Source organism: Carassius carassius, chromosome 11 (genome assembly GCF_963082965.1).
Source record: "Carassius carassius chromosome 11, fCarCar2.1, whole genome shotgun sequence".
In the NCBI taxonomy this organism is placed as follows: Eukaryota; Metazoa; Chordata; class Actinopteri; order Cypriniformes; family Cyprinidae; genus Carassius; species Carassius carassius.
In genome coordinates this window covers 11,474,442-11,494,548 of record NC_081765.1, presented here as the reverse complement: position 1 = coordinate 11,494,548, position 20,107 = coordinate 11,474,442, and the positions used below count along the sequence as shown (strand labels likewise).

The following is a 20,107-nucleotide window of genomic DNA, read 5'->3' as shown; positions in this document are numbered from 1 at the left end:
CCGCGCTCTAGATAATCTCAGGTGGTCGGGTATGGTCACTGTCCAATGTACTCGTCAGCACCAGCAGGGCTGGACAGAGAGCAGAGCAGCAGGTTAATTTAAGACACTGTTAGATCTGACCTGTGACTGAAGTATGAGAGGCAGGGTAGGATCCGACACGACAGGACAAGACAGGACAGGAACGTGATGGCTGTGAAGCTGCTGCATGTACAGCAAACGAAATAATCAAGCAGAGAGCACAAACACGGGGAACAAGAAATAGCCAGGATGATTAAGGAAAAGAGAGAACAGGTGTAAATCTATTACACATGACCAAACCACACACACAGAGACGAAGACAAAGACATATATAAAAGAGTGCTCTACGGTGTATTCACAATTGCTCAGCTCATTCTAGCTAACTTCACATGTACGTGTATTTACTTCATTGTCTTTCTATAGGTTGTTCTATCACACTTACATATAGTACAGAGATACACATATTCACTATTTGTATTTCATTTTAAAAGGGGCGGAATACAATTTGCTTCCATAAAAAATATAGAAAATAAAGTTGTCCTTTCACATGAGATTCAGGGGATTTACTTATTTCACGTTTATATAGCCTAACAGTAAATGTTCAAACTAATATGACCACTCAAGCACTTCTGGTGGCTTCTCCACATTCTGGTTAATTCTAGCAAACAATTTTTTCTATTTTATTACAAAATAAATTGCCATACACTTTCAGTAAACTGAAATATACTATACTGTCATGGTTTCGGTTTTCCTTCTCTTCCTCCCCCTCCTCTGCTGGTTATTTTGCCACACTCACTCACCTCTTCAGCTGTTCCTCATTATCTCTCCTCTGTCTCACTAATAGATTCACACCTGTTCTCTCTTTTCCTTAATCATCCTGGCTATTTCTTGTTCCCCGTGTTTGTGCTCTCTGCTTGATTATTTCGTTTGCTGTACATGCAGCAGCTTCACAGCCATCACGTTCCTGTCCTGTCTTGTCCTGTCATGTCGGATCCTACCCTGCCTCTCATACTTCAGTCACAGGTCAGATCTTACAGTGTCTTAAATTAACCTGCTGCTCTGCTCTCTGTCCCGCCATGCTGGTGCTGACGAGTACATTGGACAGTGACCATACCCGACCACCTGAGATTATCTAGAGCGCGGAAAGGAGGTCCGCGAGACGCCAATCTCCGCACACAGCCCGAGCGCCGGCCCGATCCCTCTGTTGCTGATTATAGAAAAGACTTTGTGTTTACCTTTTGGGTGCCGGATCCTCGGCTGCTTTTGTTGACTTTACCGAAGGCTGGTTATTTTGATAAGCTACTCAATTAAAGCAGTTTCCTTTGCATTATCGCTCTTGGGTCCTCATCTTTCCTCATCACAGAATAATCAAGCCAAGAATGGACCCAGCGAGTGCAAACCCGATTCAGACTGCGGTTGAGCTGCAAGGGGCCATGCTCGGAAGACATGACACGGAGCTAGTCACTGCTCGGCATGCGGTTGACTCCCTGGCCGTCCAGCTCTCAGATTTGTCCACGCAGGTTCACCAACTTAAGGCGGGCTCTCCTGCTTCCAGGAGGGTGGAATCCCCAGAGCCCAGAGTCAACAACCCTCCTTGTTACGCCGGTGAGCCCTCGCAGTGTCGGTCGTTTCTCACCCAATGTGAACTTGTCTTCTCTCTCCAGCCAGTGACCTACGCTAGAGAGCGAGCTCGGGTCGCTTACGTCATCTCGCTCCTGACTGGACGTGCCCGCGAGTGGGGAACTGCTGCTTGGGAGGCTGAGGTCGAGTACATCGCAAGCTTTGACAACTTCAAGGAGGAGATGATTCGGGTATTTGACCGTTCGGCCCGCGGAGAGGAGGTGTCTCGCATCTTGTCCACCCTTCAGCAGGGCAGACGCTCAGTCGTCGATTACTCCATTGAGTTTCGGACCCTCTCGACCACTTGTGGATGGAATGAGCCGGCGCTCGTGGCACGTTTTCTAGAGGGACTCAGTTCCAGGATCAAAGACGAGGTCCTCGCTCATGATCTGCCGACTGCCTCGACCCCCTCATTGATCTGGCCATACGAACAGAGAGGAGGTTTGATTTCCGCCGCCGCTCGAGGGTCATGGATTTCCCCGCTCGTTCCGCCGCCGCACCTGTCTTTTCTCCCCAACCCACTCAGCCTGAACCTGAGCCCATGCAGCTAGGTGGACTGCGTATTACCGCCAAGGAGAGGGAACGTCGCATCATTCACCAACTCTGCATGTATTGTGGCGCTGCCAATCACTTCGTGGCAACATGTCCAGTAAAAGCAAGCGCTCGTCAGTAGGTGAGGGATTACTGGCGAGCGCTACTTCTATCTCTCCTTCAAGGTCGTGCACTGTCATACCTGTTATCCTGCAGTGGTCTGGTTCGTCTGTTTCTTGTAATGCCTTAATAGACTCTGGGGCTGAGGGGAATTTTCTAGATGAGTCCTGGGCTCGCAAGCAAGGTATTCCTTTGAGGAGGCGTGAGGAGGCCACTCCTCTTGTTGCCCTGGATGGTAGTTCACTACCCAGGGTTCATTTTCAGTCTGCCCCCTTATCTCTCACTGTCTCTGGTAATCACCACGAAACCCTTTCCTTTTTAGTTTTTCGTTCCCCCTTTGCCCCTTTAGTTCTAGGACACCCCTGGTTAGTTAAACATAATCCTCACATTAGCTGGTCTAATAATAACATCCTCTCTTGGAACCTGTCTTGTCATGTCGAATGTTTATTGTCTGCTAATCCCCCTGTTTCTTCTGTGTCTGTGTTTCAGGAGGAGCCGGGCGATTTGACCGGGGTGCCGGAGGAATATCATGACTTAAGGGCGGTTTTCAGTCGCTCACGGGCCACTTCTCTCCCACCTCACCTGCCCGTACGATTGTAGTATAGAGCTTTTACCCGGGGCCACGCCCCCTCGCGGTAGATTGTTCTCCTTGTCCGCGCCCGAACGTAAGGCGTTAGAGGAATATCTGTCCGTGTCTCTTAACGCCGGTACCATTGTCCCCTCTTCCTCGCCTGCTGGTGCGGGTTTTTTCTTTGTTAAGAAGAAAGACGGGTCTTTACGTCCCTGTATAGATTATCATGGGCTTAATGATGTGACCGTTAAGAATCGCTACCCCCTACCGCTCATGTCATCCGCTTTTGATTTACTTCAGGGAGCTAGAATTTTCACTAAATTGGATCTTCGTAATGCATATCATCTCATTCGTATTAGGGAGGGGGATGAATGGAAGACTGCGTTTAATACGCCGTTAGGGCACTTCGAATATCGGGTGCTTCCGTTCAGACTCGTGAACGCCCCAGCTGTGTTCCAGACGTTAATCAATGACGTTCTAAGAGACATGCTTAATATCTTTGTTTTTGTGTATCTTGACGATATATTGATTTTCTCGCCGTCTCTCGGGGTACACATACAGCATGTGCGGCTAGTCCTTCAACGTCTCCTTGAAAATCGCCTGTTCGTAAAGGCTGAGAAATGCACTTTTCACGCGCCCTCCGTCACCTTCCTCAGTTCCTTGATCTCCGTTGATGGCATTAGCATGGACCCTGCGACGGTTCGGGCGGTTTCTGATTGGCCCATCCCTGACTCTCGTGTCGCGCTCCAGCGTTTTTTTTTTTTTTTTTAATTTTTATCGACGTTTTATACGTAACTTCAGTCAAGTAGCGGCTCCCCTTACAGCTTTAACATCTGTCAAGTCATGTTTTAAGTGGTCAGAGTCCGCTCGAGGCATTTGATCACTTAAAATCTCTTTTTACCTCTGCTCCTATCCTCGTGACCCCTGATAGCTCTAAACAATTCACAGTCGAGGTCGACGCGTCTGAGGTGGGAGTGGGGGCCATCCTCTCCCAACGCTCGTCCGACAATAAATTGCACCCCTGTGCTTTTTTTTCCCACCGTGTCTCGCCTGCGGAGCGCAACTATGACGTAGGTAATCGTGAGCTGCTGGCCATATGTTTGGCCTTGGGAGAGTGGCGTCAGTGGTTAGAGGGTGCTACCTTACCGTTTATTGTGTGGATGGATCACCGTAACCTAGAGTACATTCGCTCGGCTAAGCGGCTCAACGCTCGGCAGGCTCGCTGGGCTCTATTTTTCCCGTTTCGATTTTTCGATCTCTTATCGCCCTGGGTCTAAGAACGTGAAGGCCGATGCCCTCTCCCGCCTCTTTGATCCCTCAGACTCACCCTCCACCTCCGAGGGAATTATCCCTTCCTCTCGAGTCGTCGGTGCGGTTGTCTGGGGAATAGAGAGGGTGGTCAAACGCGCCCTGTCTCGCTCTGTCGTTCCGCGCAACGTCCCCAGGAACCTCCTTTTCGTTCCCGTTACGGCACGCTTAGCTGTTCTTCAGTGGGCTCATTCCTCCAAATTGACCGCCCATCCCGGCGTTCGGGGCACGCTCTCCACTATTCGCCAGCGTTTCTGGTGGCCCACTCTTGACCGCGACTCGCGATGTTTCATTGCTTCATGTACGGTCTGCGCGCAAACTAAGTCTAGCAATTCTCCGCCGGTGGGTCTCTTAAGACCACTACCCACTCCGTCTCGTCCTTGGTCTCGTATAGCCCTTGATTTTATTACTGGCTTACCCCCGTCAGCAGGTAATACTGTCATTCTGACTATAGTGGATCGATTTTCAAAGGCAGCGCACTTTATCCCTCTTCCTAAGCTTCCTTCGGCCAAGGAGATGGCTCAGGTTTTGGTCAATCACGTCTTTAAGATACACGGTCTACCCACTGACGTCGTTTCAGACAGGGGCCCTCAATTCACGTCCCAATTCTGGAAAGAATTTTGTCGCCTCATTGGCGCGTCTGTCAGCCTCTCCTCTGGTTTTCATCCCCAGACTAACGGACAGGCTGAACGCACCAATCAGATCGTTGGCCGCCTTCTGCGCAGCTTAGCCTTTCGTAGCCCTTCGTCTTGGTCAGAGCAATTACCATGGGCTGAGTATGCCCATAATTCTTTACCTACGTCCGCAACTGGTTTATCCCCGTTTAACTCCTGCCTCGGTTATCAGCCGCCTTTGTTCTCCTCGCAGAATGCTGATTCCAATGTCCCTTCAGTGACTGTGTTCATCAATCGCTGTAAGCGCACCTGGAAGAGAGTTCGATCTGTGCTTTGTCGCACTAAGACCCGTACTCGAAAGTACGCCAATAAGCGTCGTATCAGAGGGCCTAGGTATCATTGTGGTCAAAGAGTGTGGCTATCCACCCAAAATTTACCTCTCCTGACTCCTTCCCGCAAATTGGCCCCCCGCTTTATTGGGCCTTATCAGATCTCTAAGATCATTAGTCCTGTCGCGATCAAATTGAAACTCCCTCCCAATCTTCGTCGCATCCATCCTGTTTTTCATATTTCCTGCATTAAACCGTTTGTACGTGCGCCTTCTCCTACTCCTCCGTCTGTCCCTGTTCGTGTCGAGGATGCCCCTGTTTACACAGTGCGTAAACTCCTTGATATGCATCGTCGGGGTCGGGGCCACCAGTTTCTTGTTGCCTGGGAGGGTTCCGGTCCTGAGGAGAGAAGTTGGATCCCCTCCAGGGACGTTCTGGACCGCTCTCTCATCGATGAATTCCTCCGCACTCGCCAGGGGGCGCTCCTTAGGGGAGGGGCACTGTCATGGTTTCGGTTTTCCTTCTCTTCCTCCCCCTCCTCTGCTGGTTATTTTGCCACACTCACTCACCTCTTCAGCTGTTCCTCATTATCTCTCCTCTGTCTCGCTAATAGATTCACACCTGTTCTCTCTTTTCCTTAATCATCCCGGCTATTTCTTGTTCCCCATGTTTGTGCTCTCTGCTTGATTATTTTGTTTGCTGTACATGCAGCAGCTTCACAGCCATCACGTTCCTGTCCTGTCTTGTCCTGTCATGTCGGATCCTACCCTGCCTCTCATACTTCAGTCACAGGTCAGATCTTACAGTGTCTTAAATTAACCTGCTGCTCTGCTCTCTGTCCCGCCATGCTGGTGCTGACGAGTACATTGGACAGTGACCATACCCGACCACCTGAGATTATCTAGAGCGCGGAAAGGAGGTCCGCGAGACGCCAATCTCCGCACACAGCCCGAGCGCCGGCCCGATCCCTCTGTTGCTGATTATAGAAAAGACTTTGTGTTTACCTTTTGGGTGCCGGATCCTCGGCTGCTTTTGTTGACTTTACCGAAGGCTGGTTATTTTGATAAGCTACTCAATTAAAGCAGTTTCCTTTGCATTATCGCTCTTGGGTCCTCATCTTTCCTCATCACACTATACTAAACAGATATAAATTATCAAAAATACATTAGTATAAATATACTGTACAATATGAATAAAAATGTAACATGGGGGGTAAGACTAATCTTAAGATTTTAAGAAGAACTCAAAGCTACTTATCATTTGAAATTGCTATGACAGCTTATGTTAATTTTGTGTCAGACATGAGCAATTCAGTAAGATATTAACAGGAGAGTTGTTGACTTGAAAAAAGAGGGGAAAAAAAGAGAAAGAATTTAAAAGAAGAAATTAATCGTTTAGTGTGATTTGTGAACCTATTCAGAAGATTCATTGAAAAGATTCTACCAACTCTGTGTTTTGCAGTAAATGCTTATGAAATGGTGTAAAAAGTAGGCAACCATAGGCCTGCTATGCTTTGGAATTTGGGAAATAATTTTAAATTACTTATCTGGAAGAGTAGCAGCACTGGAAATGTGTCATCTTAAAGAAATTGAAAGAAATAAAAAAAATATGTAAATAGTTTACTAAAACTAAAGCTTTACATTTTTATTTTTATTTATTTATTATTACTATTTATTCATTTTAGCATGTTTAGGTTGCTGAAATTTACCCACATCAGGATCAGCTGTCACAGACTGATATGAAATCTGCTCCAAGTAATTGTGTGTAGGCTTTTCTTTTATTATCTTCTTAAATGAGCTAAAGAAGACATAAGGGTTAGTAAATGATGACAATATTTTCATTTTCTGGTCCTAAACATTGCTGACTTTAACTGAATAGCATGCATTAAAAATAGGCTTTAATCATTCATCTAATTTAAATATTTATTTCAAAGTCAGCATCCATATTTTAGCGCAGTTCCTGTTTTTATGGCATTTGTTAAACTAGACTGATACGATGCGTTATCTTTTTTTAAACACCATTAATAGAGTATGAGTTACTGTTATTGAGACCAAAATGCATGAGTTCATTCTGATTAGTATCTGTCTGACTGGCATGCGCTTCTGCCCCAAGCGTGTACGTCTGCAGACTGCAAGACGGGGGCGTAACTTGAAGTAGGAGGCGTAACTTGAAGTTGTCCAAATCACACAGAACCACGCGAGATCTCTAAACGATAAATTGTTGGCAATATGGCGGCTTTAATTAGGTCACAGAGTAGAATATTGATTACGTTATAAGGGAGGAAGGGGTTTTAGGCAGGATTTGATGTATGATGTGTGTGTAGATATTAATGTTAGGGGACAATGTGAGAGATGTGTACGTTTTAATAGGAAAACTTTTCATCTGATCTACACTCCGGAACAGATGAGGGCAGTAATGCACCAATAAAATGGATACCAACCGCCGTTAATCTGGAAAGAAGACGAATATGACAGCTTTTTTTTTTTTTTTTATTGCCATAACGAATATGACAGCTTGTTGTGAGAGACAACGGTGATAATATTTTTTTCCCCCCGAAATAATTATTTAAATTGAAGTGTATAAGTCATTTTCATACAGTGGTATTGTTTTTGGAGTTGGTTATTTATTAAAACTAAGGCGTAAAGTAAGCAACATATAAGCAAAAGGTCTAAAGACGCTATCCCCAGGTTTCACAGGCTCAATCTAAACCCTGTCTGTGACCTACATAATATAGCATATTTGTGATTTTGCTGTAAACATGTTTTATAATGCATAACTAACAGGGGAGCTCCATTAAGTACGTTACACGACTCAATAGTGGATTTAAAATAAACCATATATACTTCTTGAAGACTACTACTAAATGTCTATTTATCATCTGACTGGATAATGTTTGATAAGTATTGTAGATGAGCACATTTAACAGACATGAAACAGGTGTCTGAGTGATGTGTGTATGATATTGTGTAGAATTCACTTTTGTCAACACTGCTATAGATGAGTGTAAGTCATGTAAACAAACAAATCTACATAAAGTAACTAAACATAAGTTATGTATTTTATTTGTCCATTTGCAATATTGATAATTTAAGGAACATTTGTGTTGGATAAAAAGTGAGTTACATCAGTTATTAACTCAACATGTAAATGCAGTATATCACAGATACATGACAGAGGAGACTGACTCGTGTCTGGATGTTACAGGGACAGATGAGACACACGTGTGTTTATCTGCTGCAGAGAGACAGATGAAGGAATGCTGCCATCAAAAAGGATTTGTGTAAGTACACTACAAAAATAAATGAAACATTTTTAAATCTTAAATTGTATTATTTTAATTAATGTTATTTTAAACAACTATTACACCTCTTTTCTTATTCTTGATTTCTGTGCATTTGCTGCAGATATTTTGTGGTGGAGCAGGACCTGCATGGAAAGGTGAAAAAAAGGGAAAACCTGAAACAAAAGAATAATGTAATGACTTTTTGTATTGTGTGTGTGTATTTTTGTAGGACATGAAAATGTCTGTAGACTGGTGTGTGCACTGAGGATGGAGAAGACCACAGCATCATCCTGGAAATGATCGAGAGTCACAGATGAGACGCTCCGTCACTCCTCCTGCCCTTTACTGTCTCATCAGGACCAGATGCTGCTAGGGCTGCTCCGATCACGATTGGCCGATCGTTATGCGCATCCCGTCAGTAAAGCCGGTTATCTAATCAACGGTAAATTCCATCAGGTGCGTGATTTCACACTACACAGAGCCATTATTAACTGAGAAGCTGCGCAAATCCACATTCATTTTCAGAGTTTATTTGCGCATCTTCTCAGTTAATAATGGCTCTGTGTAGTAACAGCTGCTCTATGTGAAATCACGCACCTGATGGAATTTACCGCTGATTGGAGAACCGGCTTTACTTACGAGATGCGCATTAACGATCGACCGATCGTGATCGGAGCAGCCCTAGATGCTGCTGTGGTGTCTTCATCCTCAGTGACCCCAGAGCAGTGAGAGCATCTAGAGAAAGACCACAAGACACTGAGGATGTGATTTTGGTAGTTTGTTCGGCTGGATACTGTTTAAACAATGAAGGCTGACTTTCAGAAGCTTCAAAAGCATCATCAAAAAATGTGATGGAGCTTTTATCTTAAGTGATTGACATTGCTCTTATTACAGGGGCCTACAATCCCCTGATCAACCTGGAGAAAAGAGCCGTGCTCAAGGACATACTGGTGTTCCTGTGGCTCAAGTGGTAGAGCATTGCATTAGCAGTGCAAGGTTGTAGGTTCGAATACCAGGGAACACATGTTAGGTAAAAACTGTTAGTCTGAATGCACTGTAAGTTACTTTGAGTAAATGTATAATTTATTTATAAATTTGAACTACTTCAGTGGTTTAGCCCACTACAAAAGTAATAAATCAATGCATGTTCTTGTAAACTCTGTGTAAATGTTTTTCAGGTAGTCGTGCTCATGGGCTGCAGGCACACGAAAGTTTGGAGCAGACACAGCAGTCAGATTGTCCTGCACGTGTTCTTCTGCTCTAGCTTCAAGGTTGTGTGGATCAGAGAGCCATCATCAAGGTCTTCCTCATCCTGTTGCTCAATGACATCCCCATTGAGAAGAGTGAGATTGTGAAGTGCAGCAGCAGAACTGTATCAGCTGTGTCCAGATGGCAGGACGATGTTGGGTTCACCATCTGTAAATACATGTTTGTTAGAACAATAAGTTTGAATGAAGCTTTGTATCATGTGTTGTTGACTTGTACATGTATGCATTTATTGTGATGCTAACTTTTATAAATTGTTTTAATCATTTAGACATGTTTTTTGTTCTCCGTAAATAAAATATAAATATTTTATCCATTCATGTATTAATTGCTTGACTGAAAATGGATGTATTCACATCAACTGCATTTGTTTAACTTGAATATAGTCATGTATAGTTATGTCACAAAAGAAAATGAATTTAGCTTCTTTTACTAAAATGTAATTTTAAGAAAAATATATATATAATTATTGGTTGGCATTTATCATTATTATTGCATGGTAAGTGTTGGGGTGGGCAAAAGATGCAATTCATTATGAGGTAATGTTAATTTTCGAGTAGTAATACTTACATTTTTAAAGTAGAAAATCAATTATTGCAGAGTCGCTGTGAGGAGTTAGTGCACCTGACCCTCTTTTTTACCCTATGTCATAAATTGTCATGTTCTTTCCTGGATTCATTCTCATCCAGCAATCACTTGCACTGTTTACCATCCTCTTGAGTGGGCCATATACACTCCTGTCGAGGGGTTGGAGTTTATGACTACAGTGCGGGGGGAATGTTAGCATCACAATTCCATTGTTCTTGCAGAAGTCAATGGCTGTAATTGACAAGTGTGAGCAATGGTTATCCAGGAGAAGTAGCAACTTTTTCTCAGGGCTGACCTTGGTGTGGGTTGCGAAGTGCTTCAAAAAGATGACAAAATCCTCCACCTGCATCCATCCTGATTTATTTCCACTTCCAATACTTCCTATTGGCCCATCTCGTACAAAGTGGTCTGCATAACGAAGGCGTGGGAACACAAACATTGGAGGAATTGTGTTGCCAATAGCATTGACTGCAAATGCGAGACTGACCAGTTGACCCCTTTCGCCTGATGTCATTGCCCCAACCTGTTTAGAGCCACGTTTTGCAATCACACGGACCGGAGTTTGCACAGTAGTAATGCCTGTTTCGTCGACATTCCAAATGTCATTGGCAGTTAAGCTGTGCCGCCTTATTATTTCATCAAGTTTTCCAAAAAACATCGCCACATTGTGTTTGTTAAAACTGGATGCCCGTGCAAGGCTTGTGGCCTCAGGGCTCCTAATGGACAAAGTTGGGTTTCTTTTCATGTAAGCTGAAAACCAGTCTGCTCCAGCCTTTAAAGATTCATCCCATGTCTTTGGATATTTGCACTTATATTTCACAGCAAGCTGATACGCAAGTTCTCTCACCTGTAATTTTAATCACATACAAATTTCAGTATTTTCAATATTTCCCCCATCTATCCATCTCTATATTTTAAACACTGCCACCATTCTAAATTGATGATTTTCTCTGAACTCCTATTATATCCCTATTTCTACTCTTTATTCTACTTACCTCACGTGGACACAGTCCATAAAATGCATCAGCTGCCTCCAACAGATACTCAGTAAGTTGTTTTTCTTGTTCCTCAGTGAAGACCCTCTTTCCACTGTGGTAGCCTACTCTCGGAAGTTCACCTGATCCCTTCTCTTCTAACATCCTCCTCTTTTTACAGAATCTGTACAAGGTTACATGGCAAATACCATACAACTTTGCCACAGATCTTATAGACTTTCCCTTTGTCTCATCTGATGCTTTCCTCAAAATTGTGAGAGAAACCCCTCTGTCTGTCTTTCTCTTCCAAGACCTAGGCATACTGAAATTCAAATAAAACATATATAAATTTAACTAAATTTTCTTGGGGTAGGTTATAACGTTTCATTGTTGTTACAACTAACCCAGAGTCTTGTTGTTACAACTAACCCAGAGTCATGTAGCCATGAACTAGCTCACCTTACAGCTAACAGGCAAAACATTAGCACTAACAACTTGCATGGAAAATATCTACACAGACAGACAATAAACATAATAAAAGTTTGAGGAGTTTAACTACAAAGCAGAAATTCCCATAACAAAAACAAAAAAAGTAAAAAAAAGTTACTTTCATACCTCAAAATTGTTTTTTCCACTCTAACATGTGCTGTGTCTCCAACAGGGCTCTACTTTTTCACATGTGGAATAAGAACTAAACTGAGCATGTGCGAAGTGAATCAGGTGATTTGTAACTAGTTCCTGATTGGACATATTGGAGTTGTTACAACTGACCCGTGTTACAACCATCCCCGGTCTCCCCTATTATTATTGCCAAATTATTTCATAAAAGATCATGGTAAGATGGTTGTATCTAACAATAAACGATCATAATGCCATAAAACAGTAAATAAAAAAATCATGTGTTCATCATAGTATGAGATACTATACAAGAAAAACATTTTTAACAAAATAATTGAAATAATATTCAAGAGAACGATTTTGTGTTTTCAAATAATAAAAAAATGCTTTAAGGAAAAGACTTGATCACATAAGTGGAGTTAAAAATAATAAAAATTAAAATCAAGGCTATACTACAATCACAAAACAAAAAGGCAAGCCGTTTCTGCAACAAGACCACAACATGGACAATGTTCTTCATTATCAAGATACTTACAAATAGATTAATTAAACCTGTCACTTATATCTTTTAAGTTTTTGTGCTTGTTTTAACTTTGTAGGTCACATGATTAACATAGCGGATGACGATGTACAATTTGCATTCATACTTCATACATACGCATTTAGGCTGTAGAGTATGTACTCTTTTAGCGCTCGTTAAGTTAGTACTTATTGAAATTAAGTGCCTAATTAAAGGGTATGCGGTTTCGAACGCATCCCGACAAAGTCTCGTTTTGACATCTCGCGTGGTTCTGTGTGATTTGAACAACTTCAAGTTACGCCTCCTACTTCAAGTTACGCCCACTTCAAGTTACGCCCCCGTCTTGCAGTCTGCAGACAGACCCTTCTCCTTCTGCTAGGCACATGGCTCAGAAGTGGGTGGGGCTCGTGACGTAAACAAACACTGGCATGTTTTAGACGGTGCACTGTTTCTCGGACCGCAGCTCAGCTGATCGTGACGCACCGCATTCGTGGCACAGGGCAAAGGACAGCCGCTTATAGACGCTGGGTTTCGGTTTGACGCTGAAGCAGTACTGAAGCCTAGTGTGGTGACGGTAAATGGCTGATTCTGACAATCCGTACCCACGCGTACTTTAAAAGAGCGTCAGTTCCTGTGATCCGCGTCTTAGGAGTCGGGACGGACTAGAGCTTCAGCGAAATATCCCAGCACTGTTTACAGTAGCACGGCTCCTCCTGGCTGAATATACTTCTAAAAAAGGTAAAGGCCTGTTATAATAGGGCGTCCGCAGGGATTGCTGGATCTCTGAAATGCTGTATTTATATTATAGGGAGTTGTGTGTGTGTGTGTGTGTGTGTGTGTGTGTGTGTGTGTGTGTGTGTGTGTTTGTGTGTGTGTGTGTGTGTGTGTGTGTGTGTGTGTGTGTTTGTGTGTGTGTGTTTGTGTGTGTTTGTGTGTGTGTGTTTGTGTGTGTGTGAGAGATGATCACCGTTTTTCACCAGCACCAGTTGTCTGCGGCCATATAGCCCACACGAATCGCTTTTCAACTTTGGGCTTGAAATAACATCACATTGTGTCCGGTTTCCAGAGAGCTCCAGACATGGGCAGACCAGACTCCAGGGGAATACCAGTCTATATTCAGTCAATGAATTCATGTCCAGCACTTTGTGATAAACTGTCATAATAAGCAACAGTTCATTGGGCTGCTGTCATCCATAGCACTGCGTTTGAACAAAGTTCTGCCATTAGAAGATTAAAGTTGATCAAATAAACTCTTATTAATTATGTGTTACATTATAATGATCAAAAACGCAATTAGTCGTTATGTTTTATGTCATGGGATTTAATTTGAATGATGCCTAACTTGCTCTTTCGCACATGTGAGTAACAGGTGGACATAGCCGAAGGCCGCAATGGTGGATTACTATGATGTCCTGGGAGTGTCACGAAATGCTTCTCCAGATGACATCAAGAAAGCGTAAGTTAAAACTGCCTTCTCTTATCAGTAGCTTATCAATAGCTTGCAGCATTTCATGGACTTTGGCATTTTTGTTATTGAATGTAGCAAACTAAATTGGTCTCTAACAGATATAAGTAAAGACTCAAGTATTTACTGTTTATCTTCATAACGTATTCATCAGCAGTGAAATACACTACCACTTCAAAAGACACACTTTACTAAAGATAAGACTAATGGATTTTATAGTTTTGCCACTAGTTTTTATTTTCAGCTTTTCCTTCAAATGAAGAAGAATGATCAAGCTGAGATGCCTGAGTTGTAAAAAAAAGTGCTAATTCACTAAGGACTCTATTTAACTTGACTTGGTCCTCAAAAATTCATGGTGGAAGATGCTAAAAACAAATATGAATCATGGCAGTCTAATATGTCAGTGTAATGTTTATGTTGAAGAAGATGGATGCAAGAATGTGTCATGTGAATGAGTCTTTGAGCCTGTATGTCTCTTCATCACAATCTTGAGATGCCAGTCAAGCTAAGTTTACTCATGTTTGTTTATGTTTGTGTATACAGTTACAGGAAACTGGCTCTACGGTGGCACCCTGACAAAAACCCAGACAACAAGGAAGAGGCGGAGACTAAATTTAAGGAGATAGCAGAGGCTTATGAAGTTCTGTTAGATAGTAGGATGCTGGAAATTTGATCTCTACAGCAATTTAATTCATGATTAAATAACCTGAAAGCCTTAGGTTACTTATGGTGTTAATATATATTTTTTTCTTCTTCCAATTTTCAAGAAAGCAAACGAGATGCTTACGACAGATACGGTAGATCGGACATGCCAAGCTCAGGTGAGGAGAACTTCATACTGCTTGATAGCTTCTTATTGTTAAATGTGCTTATGTGATATTTCAATGGTATTCTGCATCTGTTGTATAGGCTCTGGAGGTTCTTCATTTCCTGATGACTTCCCAGGATTCAGCTTCACATTCCGCAGCCCAGACGATGTGTTTCGAGAGTTCTTCGGAGGGCAGGACCCATTCGCAGACTTCTTTGGTGGGTTCTCAGGGAGTGAGTGGGTAGATATGCTGATCTTGAGTGTTTTCTCTGTGTCAGGATTTCCCTTTCACCAGTGGTTATCAAAACCAGGGGGCTGTGGCCCACTAAGAGGTCTCTGCACACTTCCAGGGGGAGAGTGAATGAGAGAAATTTCCCTTGCTCTGTATCTTGCTCTCTCATAGGCTATAGCGATTTCATTTCCAGGGTCGAATTGGCGCTTCTCTTAGATCATTAGAATCATACAGTGTGTACTTATTATTACCCTCGTTAACCCTCTCTCTTTTTTTATACACTCTCCAACTTTAGATGATTTCCCATTTGGTGGAATGCACAGTGGGTTTCACAGCTCCTCCTCCAGGCTTGGGCCCAGTCGCTTCTTCTCCTTCCCCTCAGCAAATAGTGGGTTTTTAAACTGGTTTCATGCTTATTTTTTATATAATTATAGCATATGTAGTCAGTCTTCTCCCAGGTTATTACTTAATTAAGGTGAACTTTGCTGAATATATATTGATAAGTTTGGTTAAAAAATTTGGTGAAAAACTCCAAGGCATGTTGTTGATATGAAAATATAGTTCCAATTGCTTTATATTGTATTTTTTAATTTATTAAGAGCTGCTTTTTATTTGTATTTTTTGATCAACAGCTGATTTCACCTCCTTCTCTTCTTCATTGGGTGGGATGGGAAGCATGGGAGGAGCAAACTTCAAGTCTGTTTGTACTTCCACCCGCATTGTCAATGGAAAACGCATTACCACAAAAAAGTCAGTCTGCTTCTCATTATACAACACTTTAGAATACTGTTTCTTACTTACTACATAACTAATAAGGAATTATTGAAGAACTAACAGGTTACCTTTTTTTCATTTGTGTTATGATTTAACAAAAAAATACATTGTCTTTATTTGCAATCACAGAAATATGAACACATTACACATGAAGTTTGTTTTTGATTAAATTAGTAATTTAATCACAGTTGATGGAGAATAGTAAAAGTTGGTTTACATCTGGTCATAATGTGAAGGCATGACTTACAGAAAGTCAAAGCAATTCAAGTTTGCTTATGTAGTTTCTATTTACTGGTAAACATTAAATTTCTTCCCTCAGGGTCCAGGAAAATGGCCAGGAGAGAACCGAGGTTGAAGAGGATGGGGTTTTGAAAACTGTCCTCGTAAATGGTAATTCATTTTGTTTGTTTTCATTTAATGATACTATAAGACCAAAAGGCAATCTCTATAGTTAATGCTCATATTATGGTCTGTATTAAATTTTTTCGATTGCTTCCATTGTCCTCATTTGTAAGTCACTTTGGATAAAAGCGTCTGCTAAATGACTAAGTGTAAATGTAATGTAAATGCAATGTTTCAGTTTTTACTGTATTTGGACCAATTAAATGCAGCTTGTTGAGAATAAGAGACGTCTTTCAAAAGCATAAAAAAACTAACCGACCTCAAACCTTTGAACAGTAGTGTTCACTTGTAGGAAATCTTAAGATAATATAACTGGAAAATACAAATATTGGCTTACCAGTATTAGACCCCAAACATTGAAACAGCAGTTCATAACCATTTGGCCTGGTTATAAAAGTACACTTTTTTATATATTTTGGAGATTAATGCAACACTCTTGCATCCTGGTGCATACTGCATACATGATTTGAGCCACACAGCCATACCAGAACATTTAATAAAATAAATAATAACAGATTTTCCTCCAACTTTTTACATTCCTGAATATTGATTTAAAACAGCAGCTTAGGCCTGCGTGTAGATTTTGCTTACTCGCTACATATCATGCCAGCTTCTTGGATTTGCGTATGCAGATTTCTCATTACCTAATGTGTTGCTGCAGAACTGGTCTGACATTCAGCTGTGTTTGTGTGTCCAGGTGTGGAAGATGAGATTGCCTTAGCTCAGGAACGGAGTCGTAGAGAGCCTCCCAGACAATCCCAGCATGCACTGCTCCGCCCCTCCAACAACAGCTCTCCTAATCCGGCTATACGCTCCTACAGCGCCACCCCATTCTGCCACTGCCCTGATGCTGGTGAAGATGAGGAGGACGAAGACCTGCAGATGGCGCTGGCCTACAGCTTGTCAGAGATGGAGGCCCAGCAGAGGGCAGAGGACGTGATCTCAGGTGCTGGGGGAGGGAGGGGGAAGCAACCAGGTGGTGGGAAGGGTGCTGTTCAAAAAAACAAATGTCAGAGAGAAGTGCTGGATAATTCAGAACAAAGCACCCCTTCGTCTCCAGAGGATAGACTGACAGAACAGGGTCGGGCCAGAGGTTCAGAAAGTGTTGTTGTACAGAACAAGGAGAATGATAAAGTGGCGGCCAATGGGACTAATGAGGTAAAAAAGAGGAGGAAGTGTGTGGTGTGTTAGTAAGAATATGGAGAAAATCATGCTTCTGTGTGAAATTAACCTTATGTTTTCATCTTATGGTTGTTGTTGTTGTTTTGTTTTGTTTTCTTCCTGAAGTTTTTGACTTACAGCTCTGTCTCTTATTGCATTGCACAAAGTTGACTGATGAAATTGTATTTTCTCGCATTGAGGTATGAGTAACAGGTGCCAAAATGTGTTTATTCACCACAAAGTCAGGACATTTTAAAGGAAATTTTGAAGGAACTGTATGCAATATTTTAGAATTCCATGCACAAAATGTCCTGCTGTCTGACAGGTATCACTGAAATAGGTGTCTTGGGATATCATTTGGCAGCCTTCAATCTGTAAACGGTAAAAATAGTAAAATCACTTTTGTAGCCAATTAAAAACACTGCCTCTGAATCACTTTGGATCGCTTGCATCAGGTTGACTGACGTGTCTTTACAGGGTTTGATTTTGGGATTTTGGAGAACAGGTAATTGGTTAATGAAAGTTAGCAAAAAGGTAAAAGTTAACTTAATGGCTGAAATCTATTACAGCACCTTTAAATCCGATATTCAACATGACTTTTTGCTGCCAAACCAAGATAAATGCTCTGTGCTTACATTTTCACTTAGATGAAATATATTGCTACTGAGTAAGTTTCTGAACTCTAGACAAGTGGTTCCCACAGTCTTGGAGAACCTAGATATATGAGGTAGCCTAATTTTAAAAGTGTGATTTCTAAACTTGGAAAAGTAATGTAAATTAACTGTAAAACTCATGGTACCTTTGAATATAGTTGTGTACGATTGGTGGTCCTGGAAGTCAGAAAGAAAGAAAAATTGAATGACTTTTCTTAGTATTGCAAAGCATATATATAAGATATCTTGCTGATTAGTTGATGTCCCATTCCCAATGAACCTTCCATTTTTTTATTTAGTTTTTCCCCATGTTCACATTTACTAGTATTGTTCCTTTAAGAAAGGAGATTCTCTGATTTATGACTATGTTCTGATTTTTACTGATTTGTCATTTCTTCATAAGTACCTGTTGAATGTGAAGGGTTTTTTTTTGGGGGGGGGGGGGTGGCTGATGCACAAATACCTAATGTACCCAAATACATGTAAGGGAATGTAGATTCAGAATTATCTCGGTTAATGAAAACGTGCCAAATAACTGACAATGACTGACAATAACTTGCATCATTAGCTTTATATGTGTCAGAATTACTCTGTATTATTGAAATTATTGTGCCTTTTTTGTTAGAATGGGAATGCATGGCTATTGTTGCCAATGCTATATCTCGCTTACAAGTTTGTGTATAAGTAAGTCAAAACACATTTAACTTTTTTACTTGTTTGTTCCATTATAATTATCAGTTTTGTGATATAAAATGAACAATCAAAACATCAATACATGAACTAAGCTCAGAATTTTTTAATGTGATGCTATGTGAATATTAATAAAAAATATTTTGTGTAACTATCTAAACAGAAAAGAGGAAACTAAGTCATTGGTTTGCAAAAAAATTTTATTTACATTTGAAAATGTTATGTAAGACGACATTGTTCTCTCAAAAGTATGATTCAGAGGGCAAATTCAGTGCTCAGAAAGTGCTATTTAAATGCCTAAATTGCTAATAAATGCTGTTTCAGTCATGCTGTTGCTAATATGAAGAACAATAAATGCTAACAAATACATTCTGCTCATAAGAATTCATTTTAAATTGTCAGCATAAAAAGTATTTTTGATGGGCGGCACAGTTTATCTAATAAAATCTATATGCCTTTAAATAAAATTTCGAGGATATAACTCAAATACAGCTGAGAGGCTTTGCATTATGTTAAATCTTTTTTTGCTTGCTGCTACAATCCACTATTCACTAGAAGCGTGTCATTCTCAGATTTTTTTTTTCTCTGATTGTTTTCATTACTAGCACATTCCCACTCATATGTAAACCTCATGTGCATTTATTATGTTTAGTCATGATTGTTATGATTATGGTCATGATTATGCTTTTTATCTTACTCATTCTCCCTGCCATTACAGAGTCCGACTTCCAGGCCTTCACAGGCTGACCTGTGGCCGTGACCCCCTCTTACCTGCCAGAGGTAAAACATAGTGTAGATGTCTCTGCAGCTCTTAAGCATAGTTTTCAGCTCTTCTCCCCATTCATAATTCATTACCATTTGTGTTTTTGTAATTATCTGAGATGTTCCTGCTGTAGAGCGTGCAGTATTCCAGGAAAATATTGAACTCTACATGAGTCATTTGAATACTTAAGTAGGGTCAAAATAACAAACAGTCCTCAGTTTTATCACTCTGTGTTGTTTTAAAAACACGAAACTGTGAGGCAACACTAATAATGGATTCATCCATCTGCTCTTAACAGGTGAAGCTTTCCCCGGTGCTCTGCTCTCTCTATCTGCTTCTTTGTCTCTCTCTCTGCCTGGCACAGCTGCTGCTCAGAGCCTTTTCAAAGTTTTTTTGGGGAAACAAAAAAACCCAGGCAACACTACATAACGGTCAAAAATGTACGTGCAAAGTATGTCTGTGTTTGTGTATGAATGTGTTCTCAGTATCGGAGAGGGAATACTGGATTACTTTTTAGATATTAAATTCATGGCCTGCACTGATCAAGTATATGAACTAATATAAAAATTAAAGCATCTTAAGGATGAAATTCATTAACATTTTAACAATGAAGGATTCAAACCTGCAATAAATGTATAGTTGCACTTGAAATGCTATATTTGAGAATTTTAAATCTACAGAACTTGATAAAGGTTTATTATTTATTCAGAAGGGTTTCTTGTGTTTTAATTGAAACCTTTGCTTTTCATGAGTCATTATTTCAGTGTTTTATATGCTACGTTTTTTTAATGTTTTTTGA

The 20,107-nt window shown here is 41.2% G+C and overlaps 1 protein-coding gene across 2 annotated transcripts; it reads left to right on the top strand.

Moving 5' to 3' along the window:
- Positions 1–12,762: 12,762 nt before the first annotated feature.
- On the top strand, positions 12,763–20,017 carry LOC132152766 (dnaJ homolog subfamily B member 6-like). 2 transcript variants are annotated; one of them, XM_059561638.1, is made up of 11 exons: positions 12,764–13,098; positions 13,730–13,816; positions 14,369–14,478; positions 14,593–14,646; positions 14,735–14,851; positions 15,161–15,253; positions 15,498–15,615; positions 15,959–16,029; positions 16,739–16,987; positions 19,264–19,325; positions 19,607–20,017. In XM_059561638.1, exons 2-10 carry the CDS (start codon positions 13,752–13,754, stop codon positions 19,290–19,292), a joined length of 906 nt encoding a protein of 301 aa, XP_059417621.1. In that variant the 5' UTR covers positions 12,764–13,098; positions 13,730–13,751; the 3' UTR covers positions 19,293–19,325; positions 19,607–20,017. The 2 variants fall into 2 exon arrangements, with proteins under 2 accessions (XP_059417620.1, XP_059417621.1); XM_059561637.1 differs by lacking the exons at positions 19,264–19,325; positions 19,607–20,017 and having other exon boundaries at positions 12,763–13,098; positions 16,739–17,999.
- Positions 20,018–20,107: the final 90 nt, after the last annotated feature.

What these genes read in the sequence shown, in the direction of transcription:
- LOC132152766 (XM_059561637.1), top strand. Translation starts at nt 13,752, where the DNA reads ATGGTGGATTACTATGATGTCCTGGGAGTGTCACGAAATGCTTCTCCA. An exon ending in ATCGGACATGCCAAGCTCAG is followed by an intron (nt 14,647 to 14,734) that starts GTGAGGAGAACT and finishes TCTGTTGTATAG; the next exon opens with GCTCTGGAGGTTCTTCATTT. An exon ending in CCCATTCGCAGACTTCTTTG is followed by an intron (nt 14,852 to 15,160) that starts GTGGGTTCTCAG and finishes CTCCAACTTTAG; the next exon opens with ATGATTTCCCATTTGGTGGA.